The sequence below is a fragment of the Macadamia integrifolia genome, chromosome 14, assembly GCF_013358625.1.
Source record: "Macadamia integrifolia cultivar HAES 741 chromosome 14, SCU_Mint_v3, whole genome shotgun sequence".
NCBI lineage: Eukaryota > Viridiplantae > Streptophyta > Magnoliopsida > Proteales > Proteaceae > Macadamia > Macadamia integrifolia.
In genome coordinates, this window is record NC_056570.1 from 2,271,351 (window position 1) to 2,292,850 (window position 21,500).

General features: G+C 38.3%; 4 protein-coding genes across 7 annotated transcripts in view; 1 reads left to right on the forward strand and 3 right to left on the reverse strand.

The window, feature by feature from the left end:
• Nucleotides 1–1,894: 1,894 nt before the first annotated feature.
• LOC122062141 lies at nt 1,895–3,341 on the forward strand. 2 transcript variants are annotated; one of them, XM_042625812.1, is made up of 3 exons: nt 1,895–2,126; nt 2,212–2,846; nt 2,965–3,341. In XM_042625812.1, exons 1-2 carry the CDS (start codon nt 2,067–2,069, stop codon nt 2,833–2,835), a joined length of 684 nt encoding a protein of 227 aa, XP_042481746.1. In that variant the 5' UTR covers nt 1,895–2,066; the 3' UTR covers nt 2,836–2,846; nt 2,965–3,341. The 2 variants fall into 2 exon arrangements, with proteins under 2 accessions (XP_042481746.1, XP_042481747.1); XM_042625813.1 differs by having other exon boundaries at nt 2,212–2,835.
• A 3,221-nt stretch (nt 3,342–6,562) lies between these two features.
• LOC122061221 (peptidyl-tRNA hydrolase ICT1, mitochondrial) lies at nt 6,563–12,998 on the reverse strand. 2 transcript variants are annotated; one of them, XM_042624433.1, is made up of 8 exons: nt 12,524–12,998; nt 10,149–10,208; nt 9,941–10,023; nt 8,947–9,011; nt 8,719–8,752; nt 7,337–7,407; nt 6,972–7,111; nt 6,563–6,869 (listed from the first exon to the last, which is right to left on the reverse strand). In XM_042624433.1, the coding sequence occupies exons 1-7, from the start codon at nt 12,819–12,821 to the stop codon at nt 7,021–7,023; spliced, it is 702 nt and encodes a 233-aa protein (XP_042480367.1). In that variant the 5' UTR covers nt 12,822–12,998; the 3' UTR covers nt 6,563–6,869; nt 6,972–7,020. The 2 variants fall into 2 exon arrangements, with proteins under 2 accessions (XP_042480367.1, XP_042480368.1); XM_042624434.1 differs by having other exon boundaries at nt 6,563–6,899.
• An 863-nt stretch (nt 12,999–13,861) lies between these two features.
• On the reverse strand, nt 13,862–15,014 carry LOC122061063. Its single transcript, XM_042624230.1, has 2 exons — nt 14,695–15,014; nt 13,862–14,582 (listed from the first exon to the last, which is right to left on the reverse strand). Exons 1-2 carry the CDS (start codon nt 14,749–14,751, stop codon nt 13,956–13,958), a joined length of 684 nt encoding a protein of 227 aa, XP_042480164.1. The 5' UTR covers nt 14,752–15,014; the 3' UTR covers nt 13,862–13,955.
• Nucleotides 15,015–19,660: 4,646 nt separating this feature from the next.
• The window catches only part of LOC122061918 (myeloid leukemia factor 1-like), a 4,848-nt gene continuing 3,008 nt past the window's right edge, over nt 19,661–21,500 (reverse strand). For both annotated transcript variants that reach the window (XM_042625482.1, XM_042625483.1), the window contains exon 7: nt 19,661–20,084. In XM_042625482.1, coding sequence (XP_042481416.1) covers nt 19,915–20,084 — 170 coding nt within the window. In that variant the 3' untranslated portion in view covers nt 19,661–19,914. The remainder of the gene's footprint in view (nt 20,085–21,500) is intronic.

The window sequence follows — 21,500 nt, forward strand, 5'->3', positions numbered from 1 at the left end:
AAAAAAAAATTTCTTATCTTCCTATCTGTGTTTCAATATTTTGCGAAAATGGCATTAATGGTACATGAGATGTCCTCCAAGTGTATAGAAATAATGTAAATGGAATGACTACACAACCACTACCCAAGTAAACATAATTATTTCTGCTTCATAGAAGTATGAAAAAAAGGAAGTATGTGTTGTCCTTGCACAAATTCCTTTATATCTATTTTTCTCAAATAATAAATCGTGAGAATTGTGTTGATACATTTTCTCTTATTTTGATCATGTGGGTCTCTCGTGTAGATCTTAAATGGAAAATATCATTTTTCAGTCATTTATTGGTGTAATATGCAGAATTCTTATTACATTGCCCTTATAGGAAACCCTTTCTCAAGAAGTGTTTATTAAGTATAGGGAGAAGGTTTTAGGTCTACTAGTTCTCAAAGCCAAACCATGGTTAGGTGCCTACTTCTACCACATGAGGGGTTTGATTAGGCTAAAATTTTATCGACAAGTAAAACCCAAGAACTCCTACACATATTTCAAGTCTCAATCCAATTAGAGTTGGTTGTGGTGAAATAGATCACTGAAAAAATTATAAATTTTACATGGGTGGAATCGGGGAAGGGATTATTAAGGGGGTGCGTGAATAATCATGGGAGGGTATGGCATTACGTGGCCTTAAAAATAAATAAATAAATCGCATTCAATTAGAGATATTCTACATTGAGATGGACCTTTTGAATAAGAGTGAGAAAGAGTTCATAGAAATAAAAAATCTTGACCTAGAAGATCTAAAAAACAGAGTAAGCATTCTATTAGAATTTTTTTTTTACTCTACATCTATGATCTTTTTTCACATAATTATATTCATTAGGGCAAGAGAACGCTATTCTCAAGCAAGTACACGCCACCCAATTTGGCCAATGGGAGGGTATGCATGAGCTTCTATAATATGGTGATGCGGTATTTTCACACCCATTGAGAAAGTTTTTCTAAACTGATGGAGAGCACACTATCACCTTCTCTCACATTTAAAATGACCTCTGTATCCCTTATGTACATTTTGACTCCTCTTCAACGACTTGGGCATCTAACCATCTACCTCCCATCCATCCATCTACCTCCCATCCATCCAATGACTAGGACAATTTGGACTCATGAACATCCCAACATCTGATGTTAGCAAAGATCTTTTTTCCAAACTCATTTCGTTGCTCCTCATTGGTGTATTCCCTATAAGCTGGCACTGTGAACCCGCTATGAATGTAAGAAAACAGTGTTGGGTGATGCCTATTGCATGAGCTACCACCCAAGGGTCCTCACCATGTAGAAGGATTAGATCCTCTGACCCATACAAAAAATCTAGACCCTTATAGCTCAATTAATCCTACCTCAGATGTATACTATATAGGCAGCATTTCATATCAATCAGAACTTATCAAAGAAGAAAAATACCCAAAACCTAAAAATCCATTATCTTTAGTTGTTGCTATAGGAAACCATTACAAATATAGAATTGCGTATCCTACACTATATTACACTGCTTTTTGTTATTTTTGGTTTTCAAGTTGACATTGCCTTTGTCGGCGTGTCCTATGCGGCTGTTGCCGGCCCTGCAGTCTTGCACTCCCCCAATCACCCAGAGTCCAGCTGCCATGTACTCTTCCTCCATGTTCTCTTCTTTACGATCTTAACCTCATCCTGTGTAGTGTTTATCCAAAAACCATTAAAAATTTATAAAAAAAACAACAAAAATCTCTATAGTCTATTACACACGTTTGCTACTGTTTGGAGTTTAGAAAATGTCAACGCTTCTAAAGAAACTTGTTCTTTTTGTCCTTTTGTTTTTTCCCAATTTAATATCCCCCTCGATCCTCTCGAAACAACCTACCCTCTCTCTCTCTCTCTCTCTCTCTCTCTCTCTCTCTCTAAGGTGGTGGTGACTCCATCTACATATGTAAGCAATAACCAAAACAAATTGCTTTCCCAAGTATACTATCTTTGGCCTTCGAGGGCCCAAAAGAGATGAGAAAGCCGTCAAGGAGCGGAGGAATTTCAAGCAGCAGAGTGGGAAGAGATCGATGAAGCTTGTTTGGTGTCCCGATACGGCTTCAAAGGCCTACATCGATACTGTTAAATCAGTAAGCATTCACAGAATCACAATTGATGGTACCCTGTAATTTGAGCTATCGATTAATTTTTGGGATTTTCTTCTTTTGTTTTCAGTGTGAGCTATTTGAAGAATCGAGTGTGGCGGAGCTGGTATCTGCCATGGCGGCGGGATGGAAAGCGAAGGTGATCGTGGAAGCGTGGTCAGTCGGCGGAGTGGTATCGACCAGTATAGGTCTCGCTGTGGCCAGCCGTCACACGGGGGCGAGACATGTATGTGTGGTGCAGGATGAACGGTCGAGATTGGAGTATGTGGAAGCGATGTTGCGTGGGGTAGGGGTGTCGCCGGAAGTTATAGTGGGAGAGGCGAAGGAGGTGATGATGGGGATATCGGAGGTGGACTTCTTGGTGGTGGATCTTCGCCGGAAGGACTTTGCCAGGGTATTGAGAGTGGCAAGGTTCAGCAACCAGGGTGCGGTGGTGGTGTGCAAGCATGCGAACGCTGTAGGGACCAGTTTTAGGTTGCGTGGGGTTTTGCCCTTAACGACACGTGTCGTGCGGACGGTATGTCTTCCGGTAGGGAAGGGTTTGGATATTGTACATGTGGGGAGTAGCAGCAGCGGTGGTGATGGTGATGGTGGTGGTGGTGGTGGTGGTACCGGCTCCGTCACCAAAGGCACCGGTCGTTGGATCAGACACGTGGACGAGGAATCTGGGGAAGAGCATTTGTTCCGGAAATGAGTAAGAAAGAAGTAATACAGAATACCAATCTCTTTCTATTGATTGACTTGTTGGATGTTATTCTTCTGCGACCAATGCTTATATAGATTATGGTGGTAGACTAATAGTGGGTGTGAAAATCGTTTGCAGTTGCTGCATCAGTGCAGTGAATATCGAGTGATTTAAAGGTTTCTTAAAGCATATGTCTAGATGCTCTCAATTGTTCGATGCTTATCTCACTGCTCACTGCAAAAGATGTTGAAGAAAGTTAGATGAACAGAATAAAGTTGAGGTTATGAGATTGATTTACCATGGAAAATAAGGGATGGATTTTAATTACCTTGTATATATTGAGATTTGTAGTGTTTAATTTGATGAACTTTATAGAATTTAATATAATTATGAAAAGGAAGGGAAATTGTCACTCACAGTCACAGGAAGCCCTGTTTGGTAGGGTATCAAATCTTGGTTGCTAGGTTCATGTATTGATTAATTAGCTCAATTCAATTCAATAATTGTGTGCTCAACTCTTTGACTTCCATTGATCACTTAGTTTTCTTTTCAAATTGAAAGAAAAATGATTTTTTTTTTTTTTTTTTTTTTCATTTGAGCCACCTCTCGCAAAAATTGATCCTCAAAAACAAGGAAGGTTTCAAATTGATACTCATATATACAAGTTTTAGAAGATCCTTAAGAAAGGAAGATTCCAAAGTACCTTGATTGTAGGTAACTCAAGTCCTATTTGAAAATAGAATGAGCAATATTAAGGTTCACAGACCTATTCCCATGCAAGAAAGAAACATCTTCAAAACTAGTTTGAAGGAACATATATGAGGCAAAAGATTTTGTGCACGGGTGCAATCCTTCATCCCCATCCTACGTGCATGACCATGGACAGAGCCTCTCCTCATAAATATCCCTAATAATAGTAGAAATCGTTGAGGGTGGGTGAAACTCGGATCAAAATCCTTTGTTTTTCTCATCCCTATTTTGCTACCTGCAGAACACGACACGTGGACAATAGAGGATCCAACGGTCAAGGTTGAGTGAGGATTATTACATCCGGTGCATTGGTCTTAAAATTGTCCACGTGTCGTGTTCTGCAGGTAGCAAAACAAGGAAAAACAGGGATGAGAAAAATAGAGGATTATTTTCCGTGAAACTCAGCATCTGATTAGCAGGTAATGAGGGTTTTGATAGTCAAGAGAAGTAGATCACCTTTCTCAAATGAACAGGGGCTGATTTCAAAACCAATCAGAGGGCTGAGGCCTATCCCACGGTCCCACCAGAGGGGAGTTAGGGAATAAGTGATCAGACGCCACCAAGACCAGTTTATGTTGATCATCTAAAATCAAACAACCAAGTCCCATGGTTTTTTATTCCCCCCTCCCCCACCGCCAAAGAAAATAAGAATAATTCCATGGCTTTTGGCATCAATGTCCTTTAGATATTTAAAGATTGAGTTTTTTTTTTCCTCCTCTATATCATGTGAAAGGGGGGGGGGGTGGGCGGGGGTTTTGAAGTCAAATTTAATTTCCTTTTTCCTGGTTCCATTTGATAGAACAGATGACAAGCAAAATTAAGGATTAACTTTCTTAAAAGTCTTCTTCCTAATTATTTCTGACAATGCACCCAGACCAAATGCTGTCATAGTACGTTTGTGGGATGTCAAGGAATAATTCTTTTTTAACTTTATCCCATCGATCACTCCCTTTCTTTAATCCTATTCATTTTTTTCTTGCTAACGACAGGTAGAAAGCTTGACTAGTCCCGCTGGCTCATGCTGACCCCATAACCGCATGAATCGGATCATATTAGGATTGAATGAAAACCATTCAAAATTATTACTATTAATTTTGGGGCACAATATTGAATTTGCAACCATAATAAGTAGCATTTTTATTGAATCCAAACATCAAATATTTTTTTTTTCATGTATTTTCATTTGGAATCAAGGACATGCATGATAAATTCATGATCAATGCGGTGAAGGCTATTCAAACTAGACTTCAAAATGAAAAACAAATCCATGCCTAGATGATAATGTAGACAATATGTTTGGAATTTGAGTTTTAATTGAAATACCATGAGATACATGTAGTTAACGTGTCAACGTCAATATGTCATGTATCACCTAGGTGGGTGTTTAATAATCATCGGCTAGAAAAATAGTTATTTAGCTACCCTTGACAACCTTAACTCATGAAAAAAAAAAAAGAAGTAATCATTAGTAGGCCAAGTTGCAAATATTTTTTTGACTACATGAAGAGTGAAGGAGTCAAATATTCCTTTGGATGTTTTTCTCTTTAAAAAGTATGTTTTGTTTCTCACTTGAATTATCTTTTGATGAAAATAAATCCATAACCAGGGAGTTTTTCTAACATGGATGATGTGACGATTTTGACTATATAGATATTTAGAAAATAAATTAAATTGGCCGTGTATAAATTTTCAAGCTCAAATTCTATGATAGTAACCCCCTATGTATTATTTACCAAAAAAAAAAAAACCTATTCTGTTACAACTTTATATATTTTAAGTTATATATATAATATATATTTTTTTTTTTTGCATGAAAAGCTTCATATACAAACTCCTATGTATTAGCATATATATATATATATATATATAAAAGAAAAGGCTTCATTTTTAAGAAATCTTTTAAGATAAGCTTCATATACCCTATGTATAACCAACTATGTTTTGATTAAAATTTGACAAGTGATTAAACGCCATTGAGATCTACCTGTCAATAAAATTTTAGTTTCATCTAATCTACCATAATGATAAATATTGGGATTAGACTATTTTTCTAAGTGCTCATCGCCCATGTCGGCCCATATCTACCTGGGCAAGCGCCATGTGTCTAGACGAAGATCCAATACTTTGAAAAGAGGCACGGTGAACGAGATACTGACATAGGTGTAAAAAACAAGGCATCAAGAACCGTTGAATCCTCGTTTGAATATGTGGCACTAGTTCAGATAACTATGTGCAAAACCTGAACGATGGGTACCCAAGAGAGGAGCCGGATCCCAAATATTGATGCCAAACTAAGCTAACAGATATGCAAATAATTTTGCATCCTTAGAACTCCCAAATCCCTTACCCAAAAAAAAAAAAAAATTCCCAAAACCCAACACTGTAAATTAGCTCTTGAAACTCGTCAGGTACTCAGGTAGCGACAAAATTTGAATTTGTTCCCGACTCTTTCGGTTAGGCTCCATTTCGTTTTAATACACGCCATCCATAACAGTTCCCTTTGAGACAATGAATCAGAAGTCCAGACTCTCCTCGTCTCCTCCAAATTAAGCTCTCCATTGTGAATACTCATCAGGAGCAGCATCAGTAGCAACTTGCAAAGCACCCATAACCAGAACGAGCTATAAATCCCCGAAGAGAAGAACCTTCAATCTTGACATGTGATGGATATCCATATTGGGTGAGCAATCATGTTTCTTATAGTGATCCACTTGTCATCTTGTGTATCTGAGTGTCGAAAAAAGTATTTCATATCACAGATGGTAGAAGACAGTGTTATCCTCTATTTGTTGGTTTATTTAGCATAAGGGTTTTTACTTGAGTTCTTGGAAACAATATCTCTTGCGAAACAGAGTTAAGGCTGCGTACATTTACCACTCCCATACCCAGCAGTAACAAGAGCTTTGTACACTGAGTTGCTTTTTTTACTTATCGTCACACTGGAATGGAGCTTAGCCCCTAAATTCTCAGAGGTGGCTCTGTGCTGTATTGGAAAATCTCTTTTCTTGACAATAGTATAATATTACTCCAGTTTTTAAAAAAATCTGATATTTATACAAGAAGAATGAATAAAAGCTGTTGGACTATAAACAGGTTGATACCAATGCCATCTAATACTGTATGATTGAGATCTCTGAGAGGATGATTCTTGTTTTCTTTGCAGCATTAAGGTATTCTTCTCGATGTTGGATATCCACTAGTTTAAGCTCATCAGCTGCCAACAATCTTCTCTGTATTCAGTCCATGTAACAGTTCAACATTCATGGTGTAGGTTAATGACTCTTGACTTCGGCCTGAACATGGGAAGGCCAAATAACACCAAACTTCAGGAGAAACTTTTGAAAAATTCTACCAAGACAACAAACATGACTTTGATGATGAATATTCGTTAATACCTCATAATATTTCAAACCTCAAATGCATGCAGATCCTATGTTTATTCTGTCAATCCCAACTATCTCTGCTTCTCCTAAAAGCCTTCTTTTGTGATAAGACCTTCTTGCTTTGCAGCCTCTTCTGCTCCCCTATTGCAGCCCTTCAATCACAGACACAATGATAACAAATTAAGAATAATCTCATTGTAGACTCACAAATTCAATAAATAAGATAAATGGTTCATGTAAGAAATACATGCCAAGGGGTAAAGAGGCAACGAAAAAGAAAGGCAATCATCACCCCCCCCCCCCACCCCAAAAAAGGAAAAAAGAAAACACATTGCAAGATAATAAAGATGGTAACATTGACAGAGGAAAGCCCTTACAACTTGGCAATCTTCTTCTTTTGCTCATCCGAAGGAGGTGGTGGGACATAAGAAGCAGCATTAATAATTTCCTGACAAATTAATTAAGATAAGATGAAATATTTTGGAAACCAAGAACTCACAGGTAAGTTAAACAAGAAACAAGACAAGGCAGCCTATATAGAAGGGTGAAATGGCTGAAAGTTGAATCTAGTTCCAAAAATCAAGCTTTCTTCTTTGTGCAGATGCAGTTCCAATTCGTTGGCTGTTAATCTTCTTCTCTTTTCCCAAAATCTCTACTCCCATCCTTTTTTCCCTTTTTGTAACAACCAATAGGAGTCCATAGTCCACGCTCTGGTTCTTTGTCCATTTGCTGCTCATGTTGACGTGCTTCCCGTTTGCACCTAGACACTTAACAGTTTCGGGGCAACCAATTTAAAGAGTGGTTAGCCTATCTGTTTAATAGGTATAAAGGCATTCCTAATCACCTGGATTTCAATATTCAGTGGTCTGCTCTATTGTGGCAAAATTAGAAGACTAGGAATAGAGCTATTTTTAATCATGTTCTTCTGGACTTATTACCTACTACTTATTCTTTCTACATATTTGTAAATGAGAGCTATGCTGGTATTACTTGTCTTCTGTAGTAGGTGGAACCACCTCCGAAGCGTCCTTTGCTTGCACTGATGGCTCCTGGAATGCATCCACACAAAAAGGCGGAAGGGGTGTTCTTTTCAAGAATAGTGCTGGGTCATTTATTGATGCCAAATGTAAGGTGAGTGTCAAATTTTCTGCATCTTTATGGAAGCCAAAGCGATTCGGGATGCGAAGCTTTTGGCTTGTAGCCTCAGCTCAGCTCTATGGTTAATTGGTTATATCTTCTGATTGCCTACCAGTGATCAAGGCTCTTTAACAAGCTGGAATTGTCTCTTCGATTGGGCTACAAAGTCATTGTTGATGATATAGTTTCCCTTTCTGTTGATTTTTTCTATTTTGTATTTCCTTTCGTAAACCTCGTGATGCTGTTCGGGAGGCCCACCTTTTGGTGAAGGGTGCCTCAAGGTTTTCTGTCTCATGTTTGGTGGCTTCATCCTCCACCTCTTTTTGTACATTTCCCTTCTCATCCCAGAGTTTCACTAGAACCGATTTTTTTTAATAAAATTTTCATACCTTGACCAGAGAAAGAAAAATATAAAAAAGAAATGGCAGGAAGTTGGAATAAAAGTATTTAATCTGCTAAAATACCCTACAAATTGTCCAGTGTGTTTGTTTCGCTCATGCACCCTTTACAGTTAAATCTAAGAAGCATGCAGCATCACAGTAGAATCGGAACTACAAAGGGCCATTCATAAATTCTGATTGCATAAAAATCAGGAAGAAATAAATTAAAAATTGTTTCTTACCTGAAGTTTTTCCAGAGCATCTTCAATGTTACCCCTGAAGAAAAACATAGAATGAGACCAACTCCGGAACCCAAACAGAAAATAACAAGAAGTAATGGGTTCAATTGGCAAAGGACCAACACCTAACAATTAAGAGGTCACGAGTTCAAGGGGCCTAACTATCCAAAAAAAAAAAAAAAAAAAACAACAACAACAACAAAGAACAAAAAGTAGTGAACAGAAGCTAACTTCTGTGTTCTAGTCTTTGTAGAAGAAATCACAAGCTCCCCGTCCTTGTTGATCCGATTCTTTTCCTGTTAATCAACAGTGAAGTACATTGAAATTTGCACAAAGTATGATAACAACAGTGAGAAGAGTCTGGCAAACAATTTTAAATAAATGAGTAGAGATTCTAGCAGTGATTGAAAACAGATCAAGCATTGGATTAATCGGTCCAGAAGTTGACAGTCCGACCCATAGGACCACCCAGTCTGATGGTCGGATCAGGAAATTTTATCCAATCCAACTATCAACCATTACTGTCCGGCAACTGTTGAACAGTCTTTTGGTGGTGGATGATCAAGTATGACTGGTGGAACACAGAACACTGGATGCTAGCATGGAGATGACAACCACCTTTGGATCTCATCGAATAGTTGCACAAAAGGTGCATTGAAATTAAGGATATTTATGTCAGGAAGACAGGATGTGGAATGCTGTCTTCACCACACAGGTTTACATGTGATACAAATTCAGAGCACTAATGACAACCATTATATGGGACATTCCAAAGTTCCAAATCTATATTGACCCAAGTCTAATGACTTGGCTTTTGGATACTTAGACTCTTCCCACAAGCATTTGCTAGACCTTTTTTCTATCTGACAAGAAGCAGATGATCAATAATCAAATCCTTCAAAATCAAAGGTCACAAGACTCACAACCCTTCATTGGCGAAGTGGTTAGGGCATTGTGTAACTACTTGTCAGAATCTATGTTTAAGTGAAACTCCTCCTGTGAAGAGGATGTGCTCTACCAGCGCACAAATGGTTAACATACTGCATCACCATTGCCATTAAGCATTCAAGTCCAGTTCAATCAGAAAAGATAAGTGTTCTCAACTTTATCCGAGAAAAAATAATTCAGGAATGCTATTTACGTCCTCCTTGTCTGTAGAGAAGTGCAATCATGCATTCACTTATTCAATCAATGGGGTACTGCACGAAGAATTTTAGTAACATACCATTTGCAAAATCCTCTCCCTGACTCTGTCACTCAGCCAATATGCATTCATGACATTGAATCGCATGTCCACCTTGGTGTTGACTGCAAACATGATATCCACAAGGAGCTTCAGAAAGGAGTAAATAAACAAATACAGAAGAATGAAAACGAATAGAGCAGGGGAAATTGATGAGGATCTACTGCAAAAGATAAAGAAGTTAACAGACCTTTGTTGACATTCTGACCTCCAGGTCCGCCACTTCTTGCAAAACTAACAGTAACATGGTCTGAAGAAAAACAATAGAGAACAGATTCAGATTCCAACCAGAGTAATATGACACAGTTACTGAGCTCATTGCCATAAACCTACAGCAACCAACTCAAGCACCAGAGTAGTAAGTAGATATAGTCCAATCCTTTAACTTTTGTATAGCTAAGTAGTTACTTTATCTTACAAGAAATGCAGTGTCTAAAAGTTCCGTTAAATAACACCACATAGAACATTAAGGAAAAATATGTAAAACTAGGAGTGGCCAAAATTAATTGTTCGAATCTACTGTTTAATCGATAGGTTAGTAGGTTCTCCAATAAATAAATGGAATAGGATTTGCAAGCAAAAACATATGACCGCACGAGAAATATGACCACTGGATTCACTTGTTCAGTCTATGAAGCACAACTTTACATTGTATCCATGTCCTCTTCTTCCATTTACTTACCATACATAGTCATAGAAGAAGTAGGTAACCCAATACAGGGACAGCGAATTCATCATGAGAAAATAACTTATCAGGTCATGGACTCATGAATGAATTGTCATCAAAATAGGAGGCCCTGAACTACAGATGTTAAACTAGCCACTGTCCTCTTTTACTTTTATGATTTTTTTCCCTAAATTTTTGGAGCAACAAAGATTATATATTATAAATAAAGGACACCAGCAAAGAAATTCTCAATTATCGCATGCCTACTTACAACCACTTCACCACCCTTAATCTGGGAAAGAAGGGGACTCTTTCTTTTCAAAAAGGGAATGGCAAGTGGGTATAGAACAAGAATAGAAACAGAGGAGAGGCTGAGATTGAAATGCCACCAAGAGCTGGGATGGATTTAGAAAGAAGGCAATAAGTCATCTCCATGGGCCTACATAGATCACGTGTTTCTTATAGGTCTCCCAAGTGATAGATCAAGAATGGTGTATGGACATCGACACTTGCATAGATCACACGTTTCTTATAGGCCTCCCAAGTGATGCGGGGTGCTCAACTATAGTATTTTCAGTTATCCTGATATTCAAGGTTATCTATATGGATTACTACTCTCTTATTCCATTGGCAAGTTTCCCTTTCAGAGTTTATTTTCTTATTCTGCAAGTTTGATAAGGAAGATTAATATCTTCTTTTATTTAAGGTCCCCTTTTGTAGAAATTATTATGGGTTCTCCACCTTGAAAACCTAGGAAAACTTTCCCTCACTATGGTTACATAATAAGCTGCTCCCATCTTGGCTTCAACAACCTGTTAGCTCATCACTTCTTTTAAATTTATTTAGTATGTTGCCATGTCTACGCCAAGAAGTTATGCCACATATTCCAAGTCTTTCATTCCGAAGTGTTTTGCAACACCGCAAGTTACATGAGTGAACTGAGGCCTCTAAAAGGGGTAGAAAATCCCTCGGAATAAAAGATTTCTGTTTTGATAACCATCCATTTTTTCTCACTCGCAATTTCTGAACTGTATACTATCTAGACGGATAATACCAAGAGCCTTGACTTTTTTTTCCCCACTCCAAAGAACCAAAAACTTACAAAAAACTCAAATACTAAAGGCGCGTTTGATAACGTTTCAAAAAACGCGTTTCTGCAGTTTCTATTTCCAGAAACAGCAGAAATGGAACAAAAAGCATTTGATAAAACTATTTCATTTCACTTATTTTCAGAAATAGAAATAGAAATAGAAATTTTTACTTATTTATGGTTCAAGAATCGACTTAGGCGAAACAAGTTTTTGCCGTTTCTGAAAACGACTTGTGGCCATTCTTTCACTGGTTACTATTGACTTCTAAAAACATGACTTATCAAACACCTTCAATTCCGTTTCTGTTTCTAGGAACGGAAATTTATGTTTATGCCGTTTCTTGAAACAGAAACAGCAGAAACGTTATCAAACGGGCCCTGAATAATATGTCACTAAGGTTTCAATTACCTAATTTCCCCTGGACAAAGAACTTAGAATGGTTTGGTAAATTGAGCAGTGAAATGTGTGACAAAATAGAATTTTATGTTGAATTTGCAAATTTAGATATAAAAATCAAAAAAATGTTCAGGTAACTATAGTTCAATTTCAATGTTCATGGCTCCCTCTCCGTCAAACAATGACTTTTTAACAAACACATGGTGTCCTTCAATCATAGCGTTGATACTAATATTGTTATCATATACTTCCTTCTACCATGTTTGATGGGCTACGAGTCTCTGTTAAAGGACAGCTAGTTGTATTGAAACGAAAGTGTAAAAGGAAAAGATCAAAAGAGCTGAAAAAAGGTGGCTTTCCATTGAGGGGGAAAAAAAAGAAAGAAAAGGGTAGGGCATTTGAAGAATGTACCAAGCGTAATTTTGGCGGTAGGCTCGTTGCCGGCAGAAAGGGCTCTCTCCTCGGCTTCTTGCAGAAGCAGCTGAACTTGTGACAAACGGGCGGACGCCTTCTTGCCGCCGTCTCTGGAATCTGAAGCCATGCAACGAATCCCACCAAGACGAGTTGCACGGCATGAAAGGCAAAAGGTACCATCGGACTTCAGGGACGTTGTCGCCGGAAGCAATGTAAATGTCCTCGATCTTGAGAGTATTGAGCTCTGGAACATTTCTCTCATCATCATATTAACGGTGGTTCTCAAGGCCGCCATGTCGTGAGAAGCAAAACCCAGAGAAAGAGAAACTGTTAGTGTATGTAAAGTTCAATTCCCCTATTCCTTAACCCAATCACACAGTACTACAGCAGAGAGAGAGAGAGAGAGAGAGAGAGAGAGAGAGAGAGAGATTCCAGTCTTTGTTCTGTTTTCCTCCCCTGTTCTATTTTTCTCATCCACAAGAAGCTAGGAGATTTATGGGCTTCTTAAATTTGAGAGTTTCCCCCTTTTTCGTCAGATCGGATAAAGGATCGGCTTCCATGATTCTGAGTCAAATCGCATTGAAATTTGTCAGAATCGGCCGATTCCTGAAAATAGAACTGGGAAGAACGAAGAAGAAGCCAAGATTTCCATACATCTATAATTTTTTTTTTTGACTTTTTTAATCCAAAAGACTTGTAATTTTTGCTATAAAAAATGGAACTTCCATTAATTTTCTGCTATTTGATTGATTAAAGAAGAAGAAGAAAAAAAAAAAAAAAACCAGATCGAAGAGCATTCATAGCCAATAACTGGAATCAGTATTGGAGTTGACCGATTCGAATCTCCATTGATTCCAATCCGATTTCTGAAACCAGAGTTAAGTTACTGGCTTCCCACCCGCGGAGGAAGACTTGGAGAAAAATTATCAGTTAATGGTAGAATCCATAACACTTGGTACCAAATCTCCATTTCATTTTTATTTCCTTCAAAATTCTTCAACAAAACCATGAATCTTGATTATGATGAAGACTCATTTGGATCGTGAGAGTTGAAGCAGTGGTGAATTGGTCTATTAATTTGTTCATTGAGTTTGATAATGAAGAGTCCAGAATAAATTGTGATCTGGAGTTGCTGGGAATCAGCCCTCACAGACCAAATCAGCCCCAATAAACCAGATTTTCCACCTTAAGATGTTCTTGAGATTTTTATCCATGGAAGCCTCCACCTTTTCCTTATGAAGTGCTTCCAAGTTCTTTCATTATAATTCACAACAAACTTCATATCACAATACAAAGCTCCTAAGCCCTCAAAAACTAAAGAGCATTAGATGGTAATACATTTCTATGGCTATTTACAGTTTATTAGACTCTGCTCAAACAGAGCACATAGAAGGAGCAAAGATTAGACTAGACCTCAACCTCTCTCCTCTTAAGGAGATGTGATCCTATAAACATGCTCTTCACCTGTTAATTTGTCTACTCTAACAACCCATCTACTCCTTTTGGCACCATTGACACCACCACCACCACCACCACCACCAGCAGCAGCAGCAGCAGTACTGTTGCCTCCAACCTTAACCATTGCAGGTATCCGAGCCACTAGCAACCCCCCTCCAATAGGCAGCAACTGGGTCTTTGACCCACTTCTTGGCGACCATGATCCTTTGCCTAATGCATTATAACCCACCACAACAGCTTCTCCATGCTTCACACCTGCTTGTACTACTTGAAACACACCTTCATGATCCTCCAAGTTACAATCAATGAGAGTGAAATCTGCTCCTTTATAGCAGTTTATTAGAAGTCTCTTAGCATCACCAATAACAAACTCAACATAATCAGCATTGAAGCCTAAAGCATCTTCAGATGCATGAAGCTCATCTAGCCCACGAACGATACACACAACACGGCCACCAGTCTGATGGGCAGCTGCAACAAGAGCCAATGTGGTTGTGCCGGCAGTTCCTGCACAAACCTCCACCATGAGTTGTGCACAGTTACCTGCCGCAAGTGCAGATACAAACTCAGCTACATCTGGTTCCTTGCCTCTCTTTCCCTAAATCAAAGATCAATAAGAACCCAAATGAGAAAATTTTCCAAAATGAATGAAAAATAAATAGTTGGAGTAATAATGGTGAAACTGATTTAGGTTGTGCTCCGTAACTTACCATTTTCAAGGTTCTGATATAAGCTTGAGTAGCATTCTCTGCAGACCAACAAGCCATTGTTTCTTCCCTTTCTTTCTGTTTTGGTTCTTCTAATAGGTTCAAGTGCTCCTTAACTTCTGGGTTGGTAGAGGTCCTCACCCTTTGTATTTAAAGGACGGAATACCATAGGCCTCGTGCAATGAAATTATGTAGAAGCAACTGAGGGAGGTTGTTATGTAGAAATTGAGTCATTCCAACTAGAAAATATTAATTTAACAACTTGGAAAAATGATTGACAAGTCTATAATCACTATACTAATATTGTCCACAACTCAGAAGAGAGATTAAGATCAACACAGTTGGGCTAACCACTTGCCATGTGCTCCCCATGTCATCACAGCAAAGCTTAACTACTAATTCCAGTGTGTTAATGAATTAGCCATTATTAATGGTAACAAGAACTAAGAATCCTTTTATATAGTTCACTTAGCTATTCAAACAAACAATTGGAAGACCTGAAAAATGTGTAAAACTAACCGGAAACATCGTCGAGCATGCCCGAGCCTAAGGTGCCAAGATTAGCAAGTGATTGATCAGGGTATTATTAATCTGTAGTAAGCTTCCTATACATTACCTCAATTAATATATTAATCTAATTAATGTTTACTACTAAACCCAATCTGAATTAACTTAATATCTTCTGTCACCACACCATTCCCGAAATATTCATGTATTAACTGTATTGTCCTAGACTGGACAGACCATGACATAGTTAAAAAAATGAAGAACAGGAAATGGTCAGTTTGGTACCATTTCTCCAAGACAGACAAGCAAGCCCCATGTTCATTTGGGCAGTGAAGGAAACAAGCTTCTGTACTTATTTTCCAGTTTTCTAAGATAAGATCAGATTAGCCCAACTAAACCAAAGCAAACCAGTTAGCCCAGGAAAACCAAATGGTGGTCATCCTTGCAATTGGATTGGATGAGTAGGATTACCAATCCAAGACTTCGTTGGACCGGACCGAGTCGGGTTTGGTTTGGAGTTTGACCAGGACCATCCAGGCTACCTCTTCAATTCCTTAATCTCAACCATGATAATCAACAAATTAAGAACTTGGAAATGAACAGAGGCCAAGGACCCACAACTAGATCTAAAGTAGGATCACGTTGCTTCACAAGCAAAGAGATTAATTTTGTTACTGGTCTGCTTCTTGATCTTGGGTTCCAATTAGAAAATAGGTTTCATGAAAGATGTGGTGGTGGTGGTGATGATGGACTTGGTGGTATTACAGGCTTGATAAATTTTTTTAAGCTGTTAAGGAGGAAGTGTAGACAACGTGGAAGAGATAAGTAGTGGAGGAAGGGAGAGATGAACATGGACATGAACATGTTATGGGTCTTATAAGATTCTGGTTGGAGCTTCCACGACATTAATACAGAACCAAAGGGGAAAAGGAGACATGGCTGGCATGGATCATGGGTCAACACAACACACACGTATGGTTTAGATCCTACAAATTATCTTGTTATATGCATTTTCTCTAGATCTTAAATTAGCTTAGCCAAAGAAGGAAATGGCCATATAGTCCACGACCACAAGAGCTCGGTCTTACATGTGTTATTGAGCTTGTGGACGTGTGAGGGATCTATGGTAGATCATAAACGTACATCGTGTACGTGTGTGAGTTCATGCCCCGGGGATACCTAGAAGATAGTCCGGTTCATTTGGGCTGGGCTGGGTTGGGTTGGGTTGGGTTGGGTTTGATTAGGTTACGATCACCCCTAATTTTTATTTCTAACCAATCTATGACAAGTTTAATGTGGACCCAATCTTAGAAAAGAAATTCTCATCACCTACGGAGTAAATGAATCTCTTCACCATTGATTGGACTCTCCGAAAGATGAATGCTGAGGTTCATGTGCTTAAAATGATCATTGAATTAAATTATCAAAGCTGGTTAAAAAACTCATGAAGAATTGGCAAACAATTTGCAAATAATTTGACAAACAAATGATACACGACAAATTTGGATCGATCAGCCTAAAAATTTGATTTTTTCTTGGGGGGGGGGGATTTTAAATAATTTAAGAAACAAATAAATTCAAGACGAAAAATTTAGACTCTTAAAATATAATCTTCTCTAAAATTTCAACCAATAACATTAATATAGCGTCGTCACGTGACAGATTTTTAGTACTGCTTAAATTAAACTTTCCAAATGCACTGTGTGAGAAACTTTAAATCACAAGAAAAGCCTCGAAAAAAAAATTTTTTTTTTCAACCTTTGAACTCTTAATTTAAAGCTTAACCAAAAAGGAAAAAAAAAAAAAAATCTTAATTTAAGGAATTAATACATAATTTAAGCCAAGTTGATTATTATTATCAAGGTTCTAAAACTCAGGAACAATTATGAGATCAGTTAATGTCGATATCATTTTGACACTAACCTAGATGGCCTCAATCAGATCGTATTAGATAGATCTACCCTGTTTTTTCCTTAAAAAATCAGTTTTATTATGATTTTATTCTTAGACCATACATGTGTATTAGGATCAGAGACCAATCAAAACCAATACCATTCCGATTCAGCTGATACTGATGATCCAAATTTTAAAGCCATGATTCTGATTCCTTCATCCATGGTTGAAAATTTGAAAGGTGGTTTCAAGTTCAACAACAAGGTTCTTGACGAAGTTGCCGGAAAATGAGCAATTGAATCATACGTAATCGATTGCTGATGCTAAAGTGGAGGGAAAAAAAAACAATTGAAATTTAGTTAAGAAATTTGAAGATCCAATTGTCTACACAGGGTGAAGAAAGAATCTTTTCACCATGGAGATTCAACCTTTTGAATTAGCATGTTAAAGAATATTTTCCACCATCTATAATTGAGAATAAATAATAACATAGAAATTCAATCACATAGTCACATCATTTCGATCGATTTGACCATGGTATAGAACAAAAGCTGGCTTTGGAGCGAATAATCTGTTAATGCGTGATACCGTGGATTGTGACTAAGCATAGCAACAACAGTGCCTTATTGGTGAAGAAATTTATTCTCCAGAAGCTAAGGAAAACTAACTCCGAATCTGAAAAAAATTACCTTTTCAAACACAGTTTCAGGTAGGGGTGCAAATTTGGCTCTGATGGCCTGAACCCGCACTGATCCCAAACAAGTATCAACCCAAAAAATTTGGCCCTAAAGGTCGGCCTGCGGCCCGACCCTAAAATTTTTGAACCTAAGTCAGGGTCAGGGTCGGTAAGGGTTGATGTCTTTGACCCGCCCAGTTCGCCTTGAACCTGACCCTGATTTTTTTACCCTGACTTTTGGCCTTGGTTTTGACTTGACTTGACCGTGGTTTTTGCTCCTGATGTTAACCCTGGTTGTGACCCTAATATTAACCTTGATATTAACTTAATTTTAGATATTGTTTGACATTGAATCATTGACACCTCAAAACCCCTACTATATCTTCTCAGTGATCTCTCTTGTTTTTTTTTTTTTTACCAAAAAAAAAAAAATCAGAGTGTACCTAACCCTTGATGGAAAACCAAGGTCAAGGTCATGGTCAATTAGGGACATCTCGGCCCTTTATAGCAAACCAGGGTTGGGGTCATCCCAACCCGACCCTGAAAAATCAAGGCAAATCAGGGAGGGTAAGGGTTGGGCCTGGGTTAAAGTTTTGCAGTCCTGAGTTAGGGTCAGGGCGGGTTTGGGCCCAATCAAGGGAACTTAGGGATGGGCTAGGGTTCTAAGAAACCCATCCCAACCCAGCCCTATTGCACCTCTCGTTTCAATCATCAGAACAACTGTATTAACTTATTTGTATCAATATTGGCCACGAGCGATATTAATTTCAGTTTAGTAGGATCTGATAAAGTAACAAAATAGAACTGTCAAAATTCTAAAACTATCAAGGGTGTGTATGCCAACGGATAAAAGAGTGTATATGATTAAAATTGAATACAAAATTTGCTAGAGGCACATCCTGCCTATTCTCGAGATACCCAATGGCAAAAATTGCCAATCTATGTGGTGCAACTAAATTAATCACCCATAGACCATGGACAGGAGCATCCACAAATATACTTCAACAGATGAGATGGACCATCCTACACATGATCCAAATGCTGGTTTGTTAATCATCAATCCTAGGCTTCCAACCTGGATTCTTAAGCTTAGCCTAGATGCTGATAGAATATCAAGAATTAGATTCTTAATGAAATAGTGGATCTCCTACCCTGCCTATGACCATGTCAAAAAGGGGGACGCGATCCCAGACTTTATCCCTCCTTGGCGTCTTTGAATCAAATTTCTACATTTATATTTTTTATCTTTTTTTTTTTTTGGGTATATATATGACCTATAGTTCTGGAGAAAAAAAAATAAATAAATAAAAAGTAACCCCACGCGCCGAAAGCTGGACCAAGAAATTTGAGCTCCCGTTTGGTTATTAGTATCGTGAAAGTTTTTCCTGCAAATCAAAACCTTAATTTCCTGGAGACAATTCAGAATTGAACCGGAAATCAACGAGCATATTAGCATTGGAAAATCAAAGTAACTGAAAAGGTGGCCGATCTCCAACCTAGATTTGGTCTTTCGGTCTAGTTATTCTTACAAGCAATCTGAAAACAAAACTGAGGCCTAAACAAACCTCCATTGAACAGCTCTACAGGTCCCGGTTCCCCATTTATCTCCCAGTATGGAATCCCTCCGTCATCCATCTAATTGCCCCAACCACAATCAGGAAATTGAAAAAAAAAATAGGGCTGGGCTGGAACTGCTTAAAACCTACAACCCAACCTCTATAATCCAACTTCTTATTTTTTCATGGTAGTGAACATAGCCCAGACAAGCCCTGTACAGCAAAAGGCGCTTCCGCAGGACCAATAGACGATAGTGACATACCAAGATTCAAACCCACAACCAGCAGACTCCAGCGGTGATGGGTCGAGAGAATTTTCACTAGGCTACCAACCCCATTGGTATATAATCCAGCTTCAAAGATAAAAATTTCAACAATGATCCACACAAGAAATACGTAAGTGACAATGTTCTACATATATTTCTGACTTGGTATATTATCAGTCCATAATGCTGGGGCATTGACCCAAATGCTCGTAACCTGCCTAGGACATCCCAGTATGCAAGTATGAAGTGCTTACAGAAGCAGACAATTTGCTAGTAACTATTTTGGAGACCTCTCCGAGGAATCATCCACTTGTCGAATCCTTCTTCAATCTATATTGATCCTAATGGATGACTTAGCTCTTCCCTTGGAGGCGCTTGGCCTGAACCCATCATCAAATCCCATCCTCTCAGAACCTCGAGGTTGCTGCTGCCCTGTCGATGGAAGCGCCCATCCACCATTTGTTGCCTGACCGTTGGGTCCAGTGCTGCTAGTCCCTATATTGTCATTGAACAAGCAAGAGAGAGGCAAGAACAAGAAAACAATGATTACAGGGCTAAAATTAATCAACCATGTCTTCTTTTTTATTTTGTAGATTATAGAGGGATACCACATCATCAAATTTACATGTTCACTACATCAGGATGCCTCATATAACAAGAGCACATTCAAAGGGAAAATATAAATCATGGAGGTAAGCCAACTTTCTGCAAAGGATTACTGATGGCCGCAACAGAGATTACTGATTAATAGCAACAGCATAGATGCTGTGCTTTTTTGTGCATGTTTGGGGGTGTTTCAATATCCACATGCCATACTTATTATGTTGAGCAACATAGAAAGCAAAATGTTAATTTGAACACATTTGGCTGCTCTAGAAAATGCTTAGCACTAGACAGTTGGAGAAAGCTCTAATACATTCCTACTGTTACAGTACTTTCTGTTTCTATCTTTCCAAGTCTAGCCACCCCATCGCTCTTAGCTACACCCGTTCTATAGATTATACAAGTTCTGTTTCTTGATTGAAGTATTGAACACGTTCTGTTATGCCCAACAAAGATAAATACCCACTGGTCTTGTGTTCTTATGAAAATTCATCCTAGAAGCACCTCTTAGAAGTGTTCCCACTGCCCCACTCCAATCCTTCGGGTGACATGCCTTATTATCTTCCCTGCCTAATGCATGAACAGTACAACACGAATGGCCAATTTGGCTAACATAGGTCATCAATCTTAGCACTCCAACATGTATTTACACCATCAGATTTTTACTCCATGTATGTAGTTCCAATCCAGCTAACCTCAAAACCTTTGCACCACAGAATATCCTAACATAGTTCAAGCTCAGCAACCAACACATACCACAGGGTTCAAAAGTTAGGTTTCAGAATATCTGACAGGGTGTTAGACAATTCATTCTTGGGGAAACTGGTGGAACCCGTATAAAAAATTTGTTTCCACGTGATAGTTTATACTCTCATGAAATGTAAATCATGTAACTTCTCTTTACTTTGTAATTTATAACATTTTGCATCCACACCACCCCCCCCCCAAAAAAAAAAAAAAGGAGAGAACAATAATTAAAGAATACATAATTACCCAAACTAACAATAGTAAAAAATGAGTAAAGAGAAGACAAAAAAAATTGAAGTGGAGCCTATTCAACTCTTCCATAACTAAAGCAAGAACCATGACTTAATGATAAGCCTTAAAGTATACTTTCCATTTCAAAAGTTAGGTTTCAGAATATCTGACAGGGTGTTAGACAATTCATTCTTGGGGAAACTGGTAGAACCCGTATAAAAAATTTGTTTCCACATGATAGTTTATACTCTCATGAAATGTAAATCATGTAACTTCTCTTTACTTTGTAATTTATAACATTTTGCATCCAACCTCCCCCCCCCACCCAAA

Coding starts and splice junctions, on each gene's coding strand:
- LOC122062141 (XM_042625812.1), top strand. CDS start 2,067: ATGAAGCTTGTTTGGTGTCCCGATACGGCTTCAAAGGCCTACATCGAT. Junction 2,127..2,211: donor ACATCGATACTGTTAAATCA/GTAAGCATTCAC, acceptor TTTTGTTTTCAG/TGTGAGCTATTTGAAGAATC.
- LOC122061221 (XM_042624433.1), bottom strand. CDS start 12,821: ATGGCGGCCTTGAGAACCACCGTTAATATGATGATGAGAGAAATGTTC. Junction 8,753..8,946: donor ACAAAGACTAGAACACAGAA/GTTAGCTTCTGT, acceptor GTTTTTCTTCAG/GGGTAACATTGAAGATGCTC. Junction 7,408..8,718: donor ATGCTCTGGAAAAACTTCAG/GTAAGAAACAAT, acceptor TTAATTTGTCAG/GAAATTATTAATGCTGCTTC.
- LOC122061063 (XM_042624230.1), bottom strand. CDS start 14,751: ATGGCTTGTTGGTCTGCAGAGAATGCTACTCAAGCTTATATCAGAACC. Junction 14,583..14,694: donor ATATCAGAACCTTGAAAATG/GTAAGTTACGGA, acceptor TCTTTGATTTAG/GGAAAGAGAGGCAAGGAACC.